Raw genomic sequence first — 18,143 nt, 5'->3', positions numbered from 1 at the left:
AACAGACACAGATATACACACAGAAATGCAGACAGACACACAGAAACACAGATAGACACAAACACAGACACACAGAAACACAGACAGACATACAGACACACAGACACACACACAGAAGTACTCAATTCAGACTCTCAGTTATCTCAGTCTCCATTGACTCCAGACTGGCTTCGGTCACATCTCAGGATCTTTATGAAGTTAGTTTAATTGGAGGCGACTCACAGACTCGCTTCATTACAACCAGCCAGACCCGTCCCTTCACACACGGAGGCGTCTCTTCTTTATAAAGCGCTGACACTGAACTCAAACTCAACAGGTTTCGAGTGACCCACACAAATTTCATTAACGTACACTTTAGAATCTTTTTTTTCTGTTTATATTAAGTGCAACACTGAGCTTTCTTATTTAAAAAAAAAGACAGCGAACGAAGGACACACGCACGCACGCACACTTTCTGTAACACTCTGCCCCCTAGTGGATGCAACAGATACAGCAGTCAAAGAAAAATATATATATATATAAATATATATATATATAGAATAATAACGTGGTGTTTCTTTTCCAACCACTAGGGGGCAGGTTAACGTTTACAATGAATGTGGGAAAGAGATATTTGATTATTGAGTAGAGAGAGAGAGAGAGAGAGAGAGAGAGAGAGAGAGAGAGAGAGAGAGAGGACTAGAGGACTAGCTCTACCTCCTCTACGCTCCCCTGCCTCCAGAGCCCGCTCCTTCTCCACCCTCGCCCCCGCAGTGGTGGAACGACCTTCCTACAGATGTCAGGACTGCCCAGTCCCTGACCACCTTCCAGCGCCTCCTCAAGACTCACCTCTTCAAACAGCACCTGTAGAACTCCTCTGTTTGTATCCTGGGACACTATCACCCTTCATTTAAATGTGCTTTATTTTGCTCTTATCTGCCCCCTATTTTACTGCATTTAATCCTGTACTTCAGAATACTGTAATCTGCCAAGTGTTTAACCTGTAGTATTTTGTATTTAATCACATCCTGATGTAACTATCACTATTTAATCATATCCTGATGTAACTATCACTATTTAATCACATCCTGATGTAACTATCACTATTATCTGCTGTATTATTGAATTGTGGTTTGTCACACTTGAACAAAAGTTATTGTATTTCTTGCTCTTATTGTATTACTTGTATTGTAACACTTGAAATGTATTTGCTTACGATTGTAAGTTGCCCTGGATAAGGGCGTCTGCTAAGAAATAAATAATAATAATAATAATAATAATAATAATAATAATAATAATAATAAAGAGAGGAAAAAAAACACACAGTGTTTTAAAATATTTATTCGTTCTTGAAACAGAGTTTATAGAAGGGATGTATCGAAAAAAAAGTTTCAAAAGGATACTAATGCAGGAAATTGGGTTTGAAATCATGAAAGTCAATTCTACCTCACAGAAGAGAGTTCAAGTCTGCTTTCTGTCACAGGAGAGGGGAATCAGACTCCCGTTCCACAGCAGTGTGATCCAGTCCTGGTTTCACTAGGAGTTTAATAATCAGACACACCTGAGCTTGTTAGCTAGACACGCTGGGGGCTGATCAAGCTGGTAGCAGTAAAACCTGGACTGGATCACACTGCTGTGGGATAGGAGTCTGATTCCCAGCCCTGATCTCTCTGTCTAAATATCCCACAGTTCCCAGCAATATCCTGTAGCTCTCTTCACTATAAAATCAGCTACAAACCTCCTTCAACCAAAGTCTATCTACAGGGCTGGGAATCAGACTCCCGCTGCACAGCAGTGTGATCCAGTCCTGGTTTCACTAGGAGTTTAATAATCAGACACACCTGAGCTTGTTAGCTAGACACACTGGGGGCTGATCAAGCTAGATTCTGAAGCTCTGTCCCGGGACTGGGAGATGGGTCTCACACCCCTTCCACTCGCCTTCCAAAAAATTCCTTCTGGAAATTCTGGAAGTCTGCCTCCGTGAAGAGCGATTTCTCCTGCGGCTTTTTCTTCTCTTCTGCGGGACGATCCCGAGACTGTCTCCCTCGGTTCTGAAGCACGATCTAGACTCAAAAAAAAGAAAAAAGGTTCTTATGAACTGTATTAAAAAGTCTACAGCTCTGGACAGAAGTTTAGCATCAACCTGTAGAAAGAACTACGGCTCCCAGCATGCCTCTGCACCCGCGGCAATGGTGAGGCATGCTGGGAGCTGTAGTTCTTTATGCTGTGGTCTCGTATCACAAGCGATACAGACCTCTATTACGATACATCATGTACAGCTGTGGACAAAAGTTTAGCAGCATCACCCTCTATATAGAATGAACTGATTCAGCTTCATAGAGTCCAATGAAAGCTGCTGAATAATGTTCCCTTGTTAACATATTGAATTCCACCCCCTCTATATAGAATGAACTCCCTCAGCTTCATAGAGTCCAATGAAAGCTGCTGAATAATGTTCCCTTGTTAACATATTGAATTCCACCCCCTCTATATAGAATGAACTGATTCAGCTTCATAGAGTCCAATGAAAGCTGCTGAATAATGTTCCCTTGTTAACATATTGAATTCCACCCCCTCTATATAGAATGAACTGATTCAGCTTCATAGAGTCCAATGAAAGCTGCTGAATAATGTTCCCTTGTTAACATATTGAATTCCACCCCCTCTATATAGAATGAACTCCCTCAGCTTCATAGAGTCCAGTGAAAGCTGCTGAATAATGTTCCCTTGTTAACATATTGAATTCCACCCTCTATATAGAATGAACTCCCTCAGCTTCATAGAGTCCAATGAAAGCTGCTGAATAATGTTCCCTTGTTAACATATTGAATTCCACCCCCTCTATATAGAATGAACTCCCTCAGCTTCATAGAGTCCAATGAAAGCTGCTGAATAATGTTCCCTTGTTAACATATTGAATTCCACCCCCTCTATATAGAATGAACTCCCTCAGCTTCATAGAGTCCAATGAAAGCTGCTGAATAATGTTCCCTTGTTAACATATTGAATTCCACACCCTCTATATAGAATGAACTCCCTCAGCTTCATAGAGTCCAATGAAAGCTGCTGAATAATGTTCCCTTGTTAACATATTGAATTCCACACCCTCTATATAGAATGAACTCCCTCAGCTTCATAGAGTCCAATGAAAGCTGCTGAATAATGTTCCCTTGTTAACATATTGAATTCCACTCCCTCTATATAGAATGAACTGATTCAGCTTCATAGAGTCCAATGAAAGCTGCTGAATAATGTTCCCTTGTTAACATATTGAATTCCACCCCCTCTATATAGAATGAACTCACTCGTATCGTAATAGAGGTCTGTATCGCTTGTGATACGAGCCCACAGCATAAAGAACTACAGCTCCCAGCATGCCTCACCATGGCCGCGGATGCAGAGGCATGCTGGGAGCCGTAGTTCTGTAGTTCACTCTACAGGGTGATGAGGCAAAACTATTGAACAAAGACAGCATTGGAAATGGAATTGAAATTTCAGCCAACAAGGCTGATTATAACTGCAATTCTAACGGTAAATCGAGTCCCGCGTCGCTCTCACCTTCTCTGTGACTTTGGCCTCTGCAGTCACGGTCTTCCCCAGCATGTATGCCAGATTTTTCTCCAAGTGACTGGTGGGCTGGTTTTTCCGATACTCCTCTTAAAGAAAAAATAAATAAATAAATTGAACGCTGCTTTCAAATCTACACTCTTGCTCTCCTGTGTGTGTGAGATCTCCCACTCGGAATCAGACTCCTATCGCACAGCAGCGTGATCCAGTCCAGGTTTTACTGCTACCAGCTTGATCAGCCCCCAGTGTGTCTAGCTAACAAGCTCAGATGTGTCTTATTATTAAACTCCTAGTGAAACCAGGACTGGATCACACTGCTGTGCAGCGGGAGTCTGATTCCCAGCCCTGCAGATAGACTTTGGTTGAAGGAGGTTTGTAGCTGATTTTATAGTGGAGAGAGCTACAGGATATTGCTGGGAACTGTGGGATATTTAGACAGAGAGATCAGGGCTGGGAATCAGACTCCTATCGCACAGCAGCGTGATCCAGTCCAGGTTTTACTGCTACCAGCTTGATCAGCCCCCAGTGTGTCTAGCTAACAAGCTCAGGTGTGTCTGATTATTAAACTCCTAGTGAAACCAGGACTGGATCACACTGCTGTGCAGCGGGAGTCTGATTCCCATCTCAAAGAGAAATCGTGAAATCTCACTCCAAACTCACACAGCCTTACCTATAGCGGACTTGACGGGTTTGTTCTTGACGGTAGCTCGGTTCCGCCGCTTGCCGGCGGTTCCGTGGATCCGCCGCACCTGTTTCTTCACTCCGACCCGATTGGAGCCGATTCTGTTCATCACGCTGTTCGGTTCGGCTCGGCTCTTCGGCTTTTTCCGTCCAGCCGCGCCACCGCCCTCTATATATATATTAAAAAAAACACAACAGGACCTAGTTTCGGGTCAAAACGTTTTTGTTTTTGTTTTTTTGAAGTTCAATCTCTTTCCTTAATTAATTATATTTTCTAACACGGTATTTCTGTTAAAACGAGATTCCGGCAACAGGAATTAGCCGCTGTTTGTTTTGTTTGATATTCAATTTTAAAAAAAATCTGTTTCAAAACGAAAACAGTTGTTATGAGGTCTCTAAAATATAAAATTAAAATTATTTTCTTTTTTTTTCAAATCAATTCTCAAGTCCAATCCCGTGTGACAGAGAGACAGACACCCCCCTGTACGCCCATAAAGTGATATTCTCAATAAATTGTTCATAAAACAAGTTTTATGACAATGTCAGAAGCGATTCAAACAAATAACTTTTAAAAATAAAGACATCTCTAATCGCAATACAGTCTACAAAAACACAAATTAAATGTTTATCATCTTCGCCTCACCTTTAATATCTTCGCTAAAGAGGTCCAGTCCCTTTCTGATGAGAGACAGCGACATTTTGATAACGTATTGATAGTTTCTGTATTAATAAGAGTTAAAAAATATATATTTTATTTTTAAATACACACACATGGGGGGTTCGACTTCCGGTAAACTCTGCGCAAGGGGAATTTCTATAGAAAAAGTTATCCGGGTGGAAACACGGTCCCGCTACATGCGAGTTCCTCTTTCGTGGTGTGCGGCAGCGTTAAGCGGCGTGGGGGAAACAACGCGCTTAAAAATAAATAAATAAATAATAATTAAAAAAAAAGACTTCTAGAATGCGTGCGTCAACGTCATGATGTCACACCGACAGAAGCATTTCTACGTGTCTGATTTTTCCCTACATCCCACACGCGACGTAATCTCCCGCCCATCCCCACTTTATCAAGAAAGAAAAGAAAGAAAGAATGAAAGAAAGAGCCTTATTGACAGTCCAGATAGTTTACATTCTCCAAACACTTGATTATTATTATTATTATTATTTATTTCTTAGCAGACGCCCTTATCCAGGGCGACTTACAATCGCAAGCAAATACATTTCAAGTGTTACAATACAAGTAATACAATAAGAGCAAGAAATACAATAACTTTTGTTCAAGTGTGACAAACCACAATTCAATAATACAGCAGAAAATAGTGATAGTGACATCAGGATATGATTAAATAGTGATAGTTACATCAGGATATGATTAAGTACAAAGTACTACAGGTTAAACACTTGGCAGATTACAGTATTCTGAAGTACAGGATTAAATGCAGTAAAATAGGGGGCAGATAAGAGCAAAATAAAGCACATTTAAATGAAGGGTGATAGTGTCCCAGGATACAAACAGAGGAGTTTTACAGGTGCTGTTTGAAGAGGTGAGTCTTAAGGAGGCGCCGGAATGTGGTCAGGGACTGGGCAGTCCTGACATCTGTAGGAAGGTCGTTCCACCACTGCGGAGCAAGGGTGGGGAAGGAGCGGGCTCTGGAGGCAGGGGAGCGTAGCGGAGGTAGAGCCAGTCTTCTAGTGCAGGAGGAGCGGAGAGGTCGAGTGGGGGTGTAGGGAGAGATGAGGGTCTGGAGGTAGCTGGGTGCAGACTGGTCAAGGCATCTGTAGGCGAGTACAAGAGTCTTGAACTGGATGCGAGCGGTGATCGGGAGCCAGTGGAGTGAGCGGAGCAGTGGAGTTGCGTGGGAGAAGCGAGGCAGAGAGAACACCAGGCGAGCAGCAGAGTTCTGGATGAGCTGGAGCGGACGGGTGGCGGACGCAGGGAGGCCAGCCAGGAGGGAGTTGCAGTAGTCTAGGCGGGAGAGTACCAGGGCCTGGACCAGGAGCTGGGTAGCATAGTTGGTGAGGAAGGGTCGGATTCTTGGGATGTTGCTCAAGAAGAATCGGCAAGTGCGTGCCAGAGTGGAGATGTGCTGGGAATTCATCTGTGGGGCAGAATATAAATTAATAGCGAAGCACATTTATTGCATCGTTCCTTGTCTAATTTCGTTGTTTCTTTCTAAAATTACAAATTGCAGGTTATTCGTGCGATGGTTAACATTTTTGTGCTGAAATATTATTGGTTAGAAAAAAATAGGCGGGGAAGTAGGAGGGGCTTCTAGAACGTCGCTGCTGGAGGCCACACCCCCCTGGTGACGTCACCCAGGCGCCAGTCAACGCTGCAGCTCAGCATGGCAGCGCAGATCCGTGCACTGGTTTCGGTCAAATGGCTGGCGGACGCGGTCAAAAACAAGCGGGTTGGACCGAACCTGCGGGTTCTGGACACGTCCTGGTACCTCCCGAAGCTGAAACGGCAACCCAAGAAGGAATTTCGGGAGAGGCACATTCCGGGGGCGTCGTTTTTCGACATAGACAAGTGCTCCGATAACACGTCCCCCTTCGATCACATGATGCCCGGCGAGTGCGAATTCGGGGAGTTCGTGGGCAACTTGGGCATCGGAACCGGAACCCACGTCGTGGTTTACGACGCCAGCGAGTTCGGGAGCTTCTCCGCCCCCCGGGTCTGGTGGATGTTCCGGGCGTTCGGGCACGGTTCGGTCTCGGTGCTGGACGGCGGGTTGAAGGCTTGGGTCCGGGAAGGTTACCAGCTGACCGGGGAGTACACCAAACCCGAACCGGTCGAGTTCAGGGCGAAACTGGACCGGTCCCGGGTGAAAAGTTACCAGGACGTGCTGGAGAATTTAGAGAGCAAACGGTTTCAGCTCGTGGACGCGAGATCCGTGGGTCGATTCAGAGGAATCGAACCCGAACCGCGTGACAGTACGTATTTCTGACGTGTTGTTCTTTTTCAGAACAGTAACTACGTAACACCGGAAAGAATCGGCTATTGTATTTAGATTCCATTCCAAATTCTATTTTGACTTTCTTAAAAAGGCAGCGCGGATATTATTATCAAGGAGGTAAATGTCTGTGGCCAGCTTTGAAAATGTAATCGTGGGTGGACTTTTTAGATAAGAAGTTTTGTCAGAGACCTTTGTAACAGAAACGTAATAATCTCTTTCGTCTTCTCGATAAAGTAGGGCTAATTATCAGGGTCCAAGTCATTGTATTTATCTTGCTCTTAACTGTATTTAATACTTGTACTGTGATTCTTGAAATGTATTTTTGTTTACGACTGTAAGTCGCCCTGGATAAGGGCGTCTGCTAAGAAATAAATAATAATAATATGGGCAGCAGTGTGGCTTAGTGGTTAGGGCTCTGGACTCTTGACCGGAGGGTCGTGGGTTCAATCCCAGGTGGGGGACACTGCTGCTGTACCCTTGAGCAAGGTACTTTACCTAGATTGCTCCAGTAAAAACCCAACTGTATAAATGGGGAATTGTATGTAAAAATAATGTGATATCTTGTAACAATTGTAAGTCGCCCTGGATAAGGGCGTCTGCTAAGAAATAAATAATAATAATAATAATAATAATAATAATAACTGGGATGGATCAGTCTTTATTTTTTTCACCTGCTAAAGCATCGCTGTCTGCTCTCTTTCAGATACAGAACCGGGTCACATCCCTGGTTCTGTCAGCATGCCATTCCCGGGCTTTCTGTCCCAGTCCGGAGAGGAGAAAGATCCGGATCAGCTCCGGGAGATGTTCCGGAAGGCTGGCGTCGACCTGTCGCGACCCCTCTGCGCGACCTGCGGGTCAGGGGTCACGGCGTGTCACGTGGCCCTGGCTGCCTTCCTGTGCGGACAGGAAGAGGTGGCGATCTACGACGGGGCGTGGTCAGAGTGGTATACCAGAGCCACGCCCGAACATGTGATCTCTGAGGGGCGGGGCAAGCATCTGTGAACCGGACCGTCAACCAGGCCCGCAGCGGGGAGGCGAATCACAGACTCCCGTCGCACAGCAGTGTGATCCAGTCCAGGTTTTACTGCTACCAGCTTGATCAGCCCCCAGTGTGTCTAGCTAACAAGCTCAGGTGTGTCTTATTATTAAACTCCTCGTGAAACCAGGACTGGATCACACTGCTGTGCAGCGGGAGTCTGATTCCCAGCCCTGTAGATAGACTTTGGTTGAAGGAGGTTTGTAGCTGATTATATAGTGAAGAGAGCTACAGGATATTGCTGGGAACTGTGGGATATTTAGACAGAGAGATCAGGGATGGGAATCAGACTCCTATCGCACAGCAGTGTGATCCAGTCCAGGTTTTACTGCTACCAGCTTGATCAGCCCCCAGTGTGTCTAGCTAACAAGCTCAGGTGTGTCTTATTATTAAACTCCTAGTGAAACCAGGACTGGATCACACTGCTGTGCAGCAGGAGTCTGATTCCCAGCCCTGAATCTATAACACCAGAGATGGCATGGATTCCAGCATAGAATTTTTTTGAAAATGACGGGGTTAGATTCAAAATTATATTTTGTTAAAATGATTATTTGGGGGAATAGAGGGAAGTCAAAAGTAATATTGTAAACATAATAAAAAATACATGATTTTTATTGTTTACCTGCTCTTAAGAGGTCTTTTTTTGTGTGTAAAAATTGGAGAAAGAGAGGCTCTTATACTCTCTGAACAGCCTCCCTCTGTGCTGAGCAGAGAGAGAGAAAGGGAGGATCTTATACTCTCTGAACAGCCTCCCTCTGTGCTGAGCAGAGAGAGAGAAAGGGAGGCTCTTATACTCGCTGAACAGCCTCCCTCTGTGCTGAGCAGAGAGAGAGAAAGGGAGGCTGTTATACTCTCTGAACAGCCTCCCTCTGTGCTGAGCAGAGAGAGAGAAAGAGAGGCTCTTATACTCTCTGAACAGCCTCCCTCTGTGCTGAGCAGAGAGAGAGAAAGAGAGGCTCTTATACTCTCTGAACAGCCTCCCTCTGTGCTGGTGGAGCAGAGAGAGAGAAAGGGAGGCTCTTATACTCTCTGAACAGCCTCCCTCTGTGCTGAGCAGAGAGAGAGAAAAGGAGGCTCTTATACTCGCTGAACAGCCTCCCTCTGTGCTGAGCAGAGAGAGAGAAAGAGAGGCTCTTATACTCTCTGAACAGCCTCCCTCTGTGCTGAGCAGAGAGAGAGAAAGAGAGGCTCTTATACTCTCTGAACAGCCTCCCTCTGTGCTGAGCAGAGAGAGAGAAAGGGAGGCTCATACTCTGAACAGCCTCCCTCTGTGCTGAGCAGAGAGAGAGAAAGGGAGGCTCATACTCTGAACAGCCTCCCTCTGTGCTGAGCAGAGAGAGAGAAAGGGAGGCTCATACTCTGAACAGCCTCCCTCTGTGCTGAGCAGAGAGAGAGAAAGAGAGGCTCTTATACTCTCTGAACAGCCTCCCTCTGTGCTGAGCAGAGAGAGAGAAAGAGAGGCTCTTATACTCTCTGAACAGCCTCCCTCTGTGCTGAGCAGAGAGAGAGAAAGAGAGGCTCTTATACTCTGAACAGCCTCCCTCTGTGCTGAGCAGAGAGAGAGAAACAGAGGCTCTTACACTCTCTGAACAGCCTCCCTCTGTGCTGGTGGATGAGAGAGAGAGAAAGGGAGGCTCTTATAGTCTCTGAACAGCCTCCCTCTGTGCTGGCTGAGCAGAGAGAGAGAAAGGGAGGCTCTTATAGTCTCTGAACAGCCTCCCTCTGTGCTGAGCAGAGAGAGAGAAAGAGAGGCTCTTATACTCTCTGAACAGCCTCCCTCTGTGCTGAGCAGAGAGAAAGAGAGAGAGAGAGCTTTTAAATGATAGATTTTATCTTAAAAAAAAGAGATACAAATACAGACACAAACAATTTAACAATGTGTCATAACGGACCGTGGTGAAGCTCCCCTCCCTCTTCAGAAGCGTTTGCCCTTCCCTTCCGACAGCACCAGTTCGGGGCGGGCTCTCGTAAACCACTCGGACCAGGAGCCGTCGAAAACAGTCACGTCCTGCGACCCGCACTGCAGCGCCGCCAGGACAGCGTGGCACGCCGTGACCCCCGAGCCGCAGGTCACGGCCAGGGGTCGCAAGAGGTCGACGCCGTTGTTCCGGAACAGCGCCCGCAGCTCCGCCGGGGTCCGGAAGCAGCCGGAGGCGGACAGGAACTCGTAGAACGGGATGTTTACGGAGCCGGGAATGTGTCCCGGTTTGATTCCTGGACAGAGAATCAAAGCAGCCTGTCAGTGACATCATCCGCCCCCCCATCGCCACGGCAACGCGTTCACAGTCAGAGCTGTCGCCGTGGAGACGAGGGTCGTGACCTGTATCAACAGCATGTACAGCTGTGGACAAAAGCTTTGCCGTCATCACCCTGTAGAGTGAACTTGCAGGCTAGGACTACGGCTCCCAGCATGCCTCTGCACCCGCGGCTATGGTGAGGCATGCTGGGAGCAGTAGTTCTTTGTGCTGTGGTCTCGTATCACAAGCGATACAGACCTCTATTACGATACATCATGTACAGCTGTGGGCAAAAGTTTAGCAGCATCACCCTCTATATAGAATGAACTGATTCAGCTTCATAGAGTCCAATGAAAGCTGCTGAATAATGTTCCCTTGTTAACATATTGAATTCCACCCCCTCTATATAGAATGAACTCCCTCAGCTTCATAGAGTCCAATGAAAGCTGCTGAATAATGTTCCCTTGTTAACATATTGAATTCCACCCCCTCTATATAGAATGAACTGATTCAGCTTCATAGAGTCCAGTGAAAGCTGCTGAATAATGTTCCCTTGTTAACATATTGAATTCCACCCCCTCTATATAGAATGAACTCCCTCAGCTTCATAGAGTCCAATGAAAGCTGCTGAATAATGTTCCCTTGTTAACATATTGAATTCCACCCCCTCTATATAGAATGAACTCCCTCAGCTTCATAGAGTCCAATGAAAGCTGCTGAATAATGTTCCCTTGTTAACATATTGAATTCCACCCCCTCTATATAGAATGAACTCCCTCAGCTTCATAGAGTCCAATGAAAGCTGCTGAATAATGTTCCCTTGTTAACATATTGAATTCCACCCCCTCTATATAGAATGAACTCCCTCAGCTTCATAGAGTCCAATGAAAGCTGCTGAATAATGTTCCCTTGTTAACATATTGAATTCCACCCCCTCTATATAGAATGAACTCCCTCAGCTTCATAGAGTCCAATGAAAGCTGCTGAATAATGTTCCCTTGTTAACATATTGAATTCCACCCCCTCTATATAGAATGAACTGATTCAGCTTCATAGAGTCCAATGAAAGCTGCTGAATAATGTTCCCTTGTTAACATATTGAATTCCACACCCTCTATATAGAATGAACTCCCTCAGCTTCATAGAGTCCAATGAAAGCTGCTGAATAATGTTCCCTTGTTAACATATTGAATTCCACCCCCTCTATATAGAATGAACTCCCTCAGCTTCATAGAGTCCAATGAAAGCTGCTGAATAATGTTCCCTTGTTAACATATTGAATTCCACCCCCTCTATATAGAATGAACTCCCTCAGCTTCATAGAGTCCAGTGAAAGCTGCTGAATAATGTTCCCTTGTTAACATATTGAATTCCACACCCAGCGCTTTGTAATTTTCCAGATACTGAACAGAAAACACAGCAATACAAACTAAAAATCGCTGTGCGTAACCTTTACGCATTTGTACTTAACGCAATTGTAAGTCGTATTGTTTCAATGCGTAAAAAAACACACTTTTCAGACTTAGTAGAACTTGCGCTGTTTTTAAATCGGTTCTGAATTTGCATGCAATAATAATAATAATAATAATAATAATAATAATAATAATAATAATAATAATAATAATAATAATAATAATAACTTACCTTCCATCGGTTCTGGTTCAGTCCCATTATATCTACCCGGCGTTTTAACATCTAGCAACTGAAACCGTTTGCTCTCTAAATTCTCCAGCACGTCCTGGTAACTTTTAACCCGGGAGCGGTCGAGATTCGCCCTGAACTCGACCGGTTCGGGTTTGGTGTACTCCCCGGTCAGCGGGTAACCTTCCCGGACCCAAGCCTTCAACCCGCCGTCCAGCACCGAGACCGAACCGTGCCCGAACGCCCTGAACATCCACCAGACGCGGGGGGCGGAGAAACTCCCGAACTCGCTGGCGTCGTAAACCACGACGTGGGTTCGGGTTCCGATGCCCAAGTTACCCACGTATTCGGCGAAAAAACCTTCCGAAGGCAGCATATGCGGGTACGGGGAAGCCGTGTCCGAACAGGAGTCGATATCGAAGGGCGAGGATCCGGGGATGTGTCCCGGCTGAGTGAACTCTTTTTTGGGGTCTCTGTTCATCGCCGGTATGTACCACGAAGCGTCCAACACCCGCGGGTTGGAGCGAGTTCTGGTTCCGACCGCGTCCCAAAGCCATTTCGCCGTCACGAGGGCTCGAATTTGGAGCGCCATGATGTTCGGGAGGTTTCACAAAACGGGTTGCGCAGAAACGTTTTTGTTCTTGTTGTTTTTAAATATGTTTTCCCCCTCTCCTTCCTCCCCTTTCTCTAAAATAAATATACGCCCACTTTTATGTCAATTTTCTCTTTGTCCAGCCCAGATGCTAATCATTAAACGATTCCCCAAACGCTGCTTCATTTGCATGACCTTGGAAAATTTTAAGATATAATGTTTACGGTTTTGACGGGGTCTCCTTAAAGCACAGAGAGGTGTGGTAAAGCATAGGGAAGCATTGTAAAGCACAGAGAGGTCTGGTAAAGCATAGGGAAGCATTGTAAAGCACAGAGAGGTCTGGTAAAGCATAGGGAAGCATTGTGAAGCACAGAGAGGTCTGGTAAAGCATAGGGAAGCATTGTAAAGCACAGAGAGGTCTGGTAAAGCATAGGGAAGCATTGTAAAGCACAGAGAGGTCTGGTAAAGCATAGGTAAGCATTGTAAAGCACAGAGAGGTCTGGTAAAGCATAGGGAAGCATTGTAAAGCACAGAGAGGTCTGGTAAAGCATAGGGAAGCATTGTAAAGCACAGAGAGGTCTGGTAAAGCATAGGGAAGCATTGTAAAGCACAGAGAGGTCTGGTAAAGCATAGGGAAGCATTGTAAAGCACAGAGAGGTCTGGTAAAGCATAGGGAAGCATTGTAAAGCACAGAGAGGTCTGGTAAAGCACAGGGAAGCATTGTAAAGCACAGAGAGGTCTGGTAAAGCATAGGGAAGCATTGTAAAGCACAGAGAGGTGTGGTAAAGCATAGGGAAGCATTGTAAAGCACAGAGATGTCTGGTAAAGCATAGGAAAGCATTGTAAAGCACAGAGAGGTCTGGTAAAGCACAGGGAAGCATTGTAAAGCACAGAGAGGTCTGGTAAAGCATAGGGAAGCATTGTAAAGCACAGAGAGGTCTGGTAAAGCATAGGGAAGCATTGTAAAGCACAGAGAGGTCTGGTAAAGCATAGGGAAGCATTGTAAAGCACAGAGAGGTCTGGTAAAGCATAGGGAAGCATTGTAAAGCACAGAGAGGTCTGGTAAAGCATAGGGAAGCATTGTAAAGCACAGAGAGGTCTGGTAAAGCATAGGGAAGCATTGTAAAGCACAGAGAGGTCTGGTAAAGCATAGGGAAGCATTGTAAAGCACAGAGAGGTGTGGTAAAGCATAGGGAAGCATTGTAAAGCGCAGAGAGGTCTGGTAAAGCATAGGGAAGCATTGTAAAGCGCAGAGAGGTCTGGTAAAGCATAGGGAAGCATTGTAAAGCACAGAGATGTGTGGTAAAGCATAGGGAAGCATTGTAAAGCACAGAGAGGTCTGGTAAAGCATAGGGAAGCATTGTAAAGCACAGAGAGGTCTGGTAAAGCATAGGGAAGCATTGTAAAGCGCAGAGAGGTCTGGTAAAGCATAGGGAAGCATTGTAAAGCACAGAGAGGTGTGGTAAAGCATAGGGAAGCATTGTAATGACCACATGAAACAGTTAAGGGAACTTGAGAATGATCATTGAAAGTGTTGACGGCGTCCAGGCACACACATTCATTCGAAAATGTCCAATTTCAGCATTTAAGTTTGTTAAGAAAACGACGTGGTTCTGTGAGTAAGCGATACTGGTTGCGTAGGACTGCAGTGGGATACGGCGTGTGAACACTTTGTGAGGGCGACATCTAGTGGCCATCGTCTGCAACTGCAGCTTGAATGTTATCTCTTTAACTCCATTGAGCAATACGGTCGGGTTTATAGTAAATAGCTCCAGATAAATACTGATCGGAGCCTCTGAAACTAGAGTCATATTTACTTGCAAATTTGAATGCATATTCAAAAATATGTATAGTACTGTTCACAGAGTCTAAGAGCCTCCGTTTCTCTCTCTGTCTGCTCCACCAACACAGAGGGAGGCTGTTCAGAGAGTATAAGAGCCTCTCTGTCTGCTCAGCACAGAGGGAGGCTGTTCAGAGAGTATAAGAGCCTCCCTTTCTCTCTCTCTGCTCAGCACAGAGGGAGGCTGTTCAGAGAGTATAAAAGCCCTTTCTCTCTCTCTGCTCCACCAGCACAGAGGGAGGCTGTTCAGAGAGTATAAGAGCCTCCCTTTCTCTCTCTCTGCTCAGCACAGAGGGAGGCTGTTCACTGAGTATAAGAGCCTCCCTTTCTCTCTTTCTGCTCAGCACAGAGGGAGGCTGTTCACTGAGTATAAGAGCCTCTCGCTCTCTCTCTCTGCTCAGCACAGAGGGAGGCTGTTCAGTGAGTATAACAGCCTCTCTTTCTCATTCTCTGCTCCACCAGCACAGATCAGAGGGAGGCTGTTCACAGAGGGTAAGAACCCGTCTATTATTCGTGTTGTTTTTGGGGGGTTACTGCGGCTTTAAGAAACGAGGACGTCATGGAACGACACCCAAATGATGTCACTTTTAGAAATCTCCCTTAATTCACATCAACAGCCTTTTTTAAGGCAACTAAAACCAAATCGAAATGCTGCAAAACACCATTTATAATTTATATTTATTTTAATTTTATTTTTAAACGGAATAACGTCTCGAGCTTCCTAATTTTTGTCTGATTCGGAACGTTTCGAACCGGTTCAAACCGGTTTGATCCGGCAGATTATAGCTGTCTTAAAGACTCGCCTGTTTAGCTTCGTTTTTATTTTATTTAAAAAAGGTTGGGGTTTTTTTCAACGCTATGTATATTTTTTTTAGTGTAATTATTTTCGACGCTGTCTGAAATCGGTTTAATGACTCTTTGAGCATCAGCGGTCCGGTGGTTGATGACAAACCGCACGCCGTCTCCGGTGACGAGTTTAAATCCGGCGGGACTCGGGTTCTGACGTCACGGAAGTGAGTCAATTGGGGAAGGCGGACGTAGACGAGCGCCATTTTGAGTGTGGCGGATTCGACAAATAAACTCCTCCCTCTGTGCTGAGCAGAGAGAGAGAAAGGGAGGCTCTTATACTCTCTGAACAGCCTCCCTCTGTGCTGAGCAGAGAGAGAGAAAGGGAGGCTCTTATACTCTCTGAACAGCCTCCCTCTGTGCTGAGCAGAGAGAGAAAGGGAGGCTCTTATACTCTCTGAACAGCCTCCCTCTGTGCTGAGCAGAGAGAGAGAAAGAGAGGCTCTTATACTCTCTGAACAGCCTCCCTCTGCGCTGAGCAGAGAGAGAGAAAGAGAGGCTCTTATACTCTCTGAACAGCCTCCCTCTGTGCTGAGCAGAGAGAGAGAAAGGGAGGCTCTTATACTCTCTGAACAGCCTCCCTCTGTGCTGAGCAGAGAGAGAGAAAGAGAGGCTCTTATACTCTGTGAACAGCCTCCCTCTGTGCTGAGCAGAGAGAGAGAAAGAGAGGCTCTTATACTCTCTGAACAGCCTCCCTCTGTGCTGGTGGAGCAGAGAGAGAGAAAGAGAGGCTCTTATACTCTCTGAACAGCCTCCCTCTGTGCTGAGCAGAGAGAGAGAAAGGGAGGCTCTTATACTCTCTGAACAGCCTCCCTCTGTGCTGAGCAGAGAGAGAGAAAGAGAGGCTCTTATACTCTCTGAACAGCCTCCCTCTGTGCTGAGCAGAGAGAGAGAAAGAGAGGCTCTTATACTCTCTGAACAGCCTCCCTCTGTGCTGAGCAGAATAAGAGAAAGGGAGGCTCTTACACTCTCTGAACAGCCTCCCTCTGTGCTGAGCAGAGAGAGAGAAAGAGAGGCTCTTATACTCTCTGAACAGCCTCCCTCTGTGCTGAGCAGAGAGAGAGAAAGGGAGGCTCTTATACTCTCTGAACAGCCTCCCTCTGTGCTGAGCAGAGAGAGAGAAAGGGAGGCTCTTATACTCTCTGAACAGCCTCCCTCTGTGCTGAGCAGAGAGAGAGAAAGAGAGGCTCTTATACTCTCTGAACAGCCTCCCTCTGTGCTGGTGGAGCAGAGAGAGAGAAAGAGAGGCTCTTATACTCTCTGAACAGCCTCCCTCTGTGCTGAGCAGAGAGAGAGAAAGAGAGGCTCTTATACTCTCTGAACAGCCTCCCTCTGTGCTGGTGGAGCAGAGAGAGAGAAAGAGAGGCTCTTATACTCTCTGAACAGCCTCCCTCTGTGCTGAGCAGAGAGAGAGAAAGAGAGGCTCTTATACTCTCTGAACAGCCTCCCTCTGTGCTGAGCAGAGAGAGAGAAAGGGAGGCTCTTATACTCTCTGAACAGCCTCCCTCTGTGCTGAGCAGAGAGAGAGAAAGAGAGGCTCTTATACTCTCTGAACAGCCTCCCTCTGTGCTGAGCAGAGAGAGAAATGGAGGCTCTTATACTCTCGGAACAGCCTCCCTCTGTGCTGGTGGAGCTGAGAGAGAGAAAGAGAGGCTCTTATACTCTCTGAACAGCCTCCCTCTGTGCGGAGCAGAGAGAGAGAAAGGGAGGCTCTTATACTCTCTGAACAGCCTCCCTCTGTGCTGAGCAGAGAGAGAGAAAGAGAGGCTCTTATACTCTCTGAACAGCCTCCCTCTGTGCTGAGCAGAGAGAGAGAAAGAGAGGCTCTTATACTCTCTGAACAGCCTCCCTCTGTGCTGAGCAGAGAGAGAGAAAGGGAGGCTCTTATACTCTCTGAACAGCCTCCCTCTGTGCTGAGCAGAGAGAGAGAAAGAGAGGCTCTTATACTCTCTGAACAGCCTCCCTCTGTGCTGAGCAGAGAGAGAGAAAGAGAGGCTCTTATACTCTCTGAACAGCCTCCCTCTGTGCTGAGCAGAGAGAGAGAAAGAAAGGGAGGCTCTTATACTCTCTGAACAGCCTCCCTCTGTGCTGAGCAGAGAGAGAGAAAGAGAGGCTCTTATACTCTCTGAACAGCCTCCCTCTGTGCTGAGCAGAGAGAGAGAAAGGGAGGCTCTTATACTCTCTGAACAGCCTCCCTCTGTGCTGAGCAGAGAGAGAGAAAGGGAGGCTCTTACACTCTCTGAGCAGCCTCCCTCTGTGCTGAGCAGAGAGAGAGAAAGAGAGGCTCTTATACTCTCTGAACAGCCTCCCTCTGCGCTGAGCAGAGAGAGAGAAAGGGAGGCTCTTATACTCTCTGAACAGCCTCCCTCTGTGCTGAGCAGAGAGAGAGAAAGAGAGGCTCTTATACTCTCTGAACAGCCTCCCTCTGCGCTGAGCAGAGAGAGAGAAAGGGAGGCTCTTATACTCTCTGAACAGCCTCCCTCTGTGCTGAGCAGAGAGAGAGAAAGGGAGGCTCTTATACTCTCTGAACAGCCTCCCTCTGTGCTGAGCAGAGAGAGAGAAAGGGAGGCTCTTATACTCTCTGAACAGCCTCCCTCTGTGCTGAGCAGAGAGAGAGAAAGGGAGGCTCTTATACTCTCTGAACAGCCCCCCTCCGCTATGCAGAGTTTTGCCACACACAAGATGACGTCCTCCCGCTGTCGCCATGGAAACCGATTGCCACACTCAATATGACGGCCTCAGTTTACCACAGGACCCCGCCGGGGCT

The 18,143-nt window shown here is 46.3% G+C and overlaps 3 protein-coding genes across 5 annotated transcripts; 1 reads left to right on the top strand and 2 right to left on the bottom strand.

The window, feature by feature from the left end:
- Window positions 1-1,304: 1,304 nt before the first annotated feature.
- On the bottom strand, window positions 1,305-5,108 carry rps19bp1 (ribosomal protein S19 binding protein 1). The gene is made up of 4 exons (XM_059019407.1): window positions 4,871-5,108; window positions 4,217-4,396; window positions 3,538-3,635; window positions 1,305-2,042 (listed from the first exon to the last, which is right to left on the bottom strand). The coding sequence occupies exons 1-4, from the start codon at window positions 4,923-4,925 to the stop codon at window positions 1,899-1,901; spliced, it is 477 nt and encodes a 158-aa protein (XP_058875390.1). The 5' UTR covers window positions 4,926-5,108; the 3' UTR covers window positions 1,305-1,898.
- A 240-nt stretch (window positions 5,109-5,348) lies between these two features.
- On the bottom strand, window positions 5,349-13,420 carry LOC131728384 (3-mercaptopyruvate sulfurtransferase-like). Of its 3 annotated transcripts, XM_059019405.1 has the most exons (3): window positions 12,102-13,332; window positions 10,113-10,434; window positions 6,191-6,326 (listed from the first exon to the last, which is right to left on the bottom strand). In XM_059019405.1, the coding sequence occupies exons 1-2, from the start codon at window positions 12,688-12,690 to the stop codon at window positions 10,136-10,138; spliced, it is 888 nt and encodes a 295-aa protein (XP_058875388.1). In that variant the 5' UTR covers window positions 12,691-13,332; the 3' UTR covers window positions 6,191-6,326; window positions 10,113-10,135. The 3 variants fall into 3 exon arrangements, with proteins under 3 accessions (XP_058875386.1, XP_058875388.1, XP_058875387.1); XM_059019403.1 differs by lacking the exon at window positions 10,113-10,434 and having other exon boundaries at window positions 5,349-6,326; window positions 12,102-13,420; XM_059019404.1 differs by lacking the exon at window positions 6,191-6,326 and having other exon boundaries at window positions 8,835-10,434.
- On the top strand, window positions 6,522-8,839 carry mpst (mercaptopyruvate sulfurtransferase). Its single transcript, XM_059019406.1, has 2 exons — window positions 6,522-7,161; window positions 7,888-8,839. The coding sequence occupies exons 1-2, from the start codon at window positions 6,573-6,575 to the stop codon at window positions 8,184-8,186; spliced, it is 888 nt and encodes a 295-aa protein (XP_058875389.1). The 5' UTR covers window positions 6,522-6,572; the 3' UTR covers window positions 8,187-8,839.
- Window positions 13,421-18,143: the final 4,723 nt, after the last annotated feature.

The sequence above is a fragment of the Acipenser ruthenus genome, unplaced genomic scaffold, assembly GCF_902713425.1.
Source record: "Acipenser ruthenus unplaced genomic scaffold, fAciRut3.2 maternal haplotype, whole genome shotgun sequence".
Classification (NCBI taxonomy): Eukaryota; Metazoa; Chordata; class Actinopteri; order Acipenseriformes; family Acipenseridae; genus Acipenser; species Acipenser ruthenus.
This window is presented reverse-complemented; position numbering and strand designations above follow the sequence as displayed.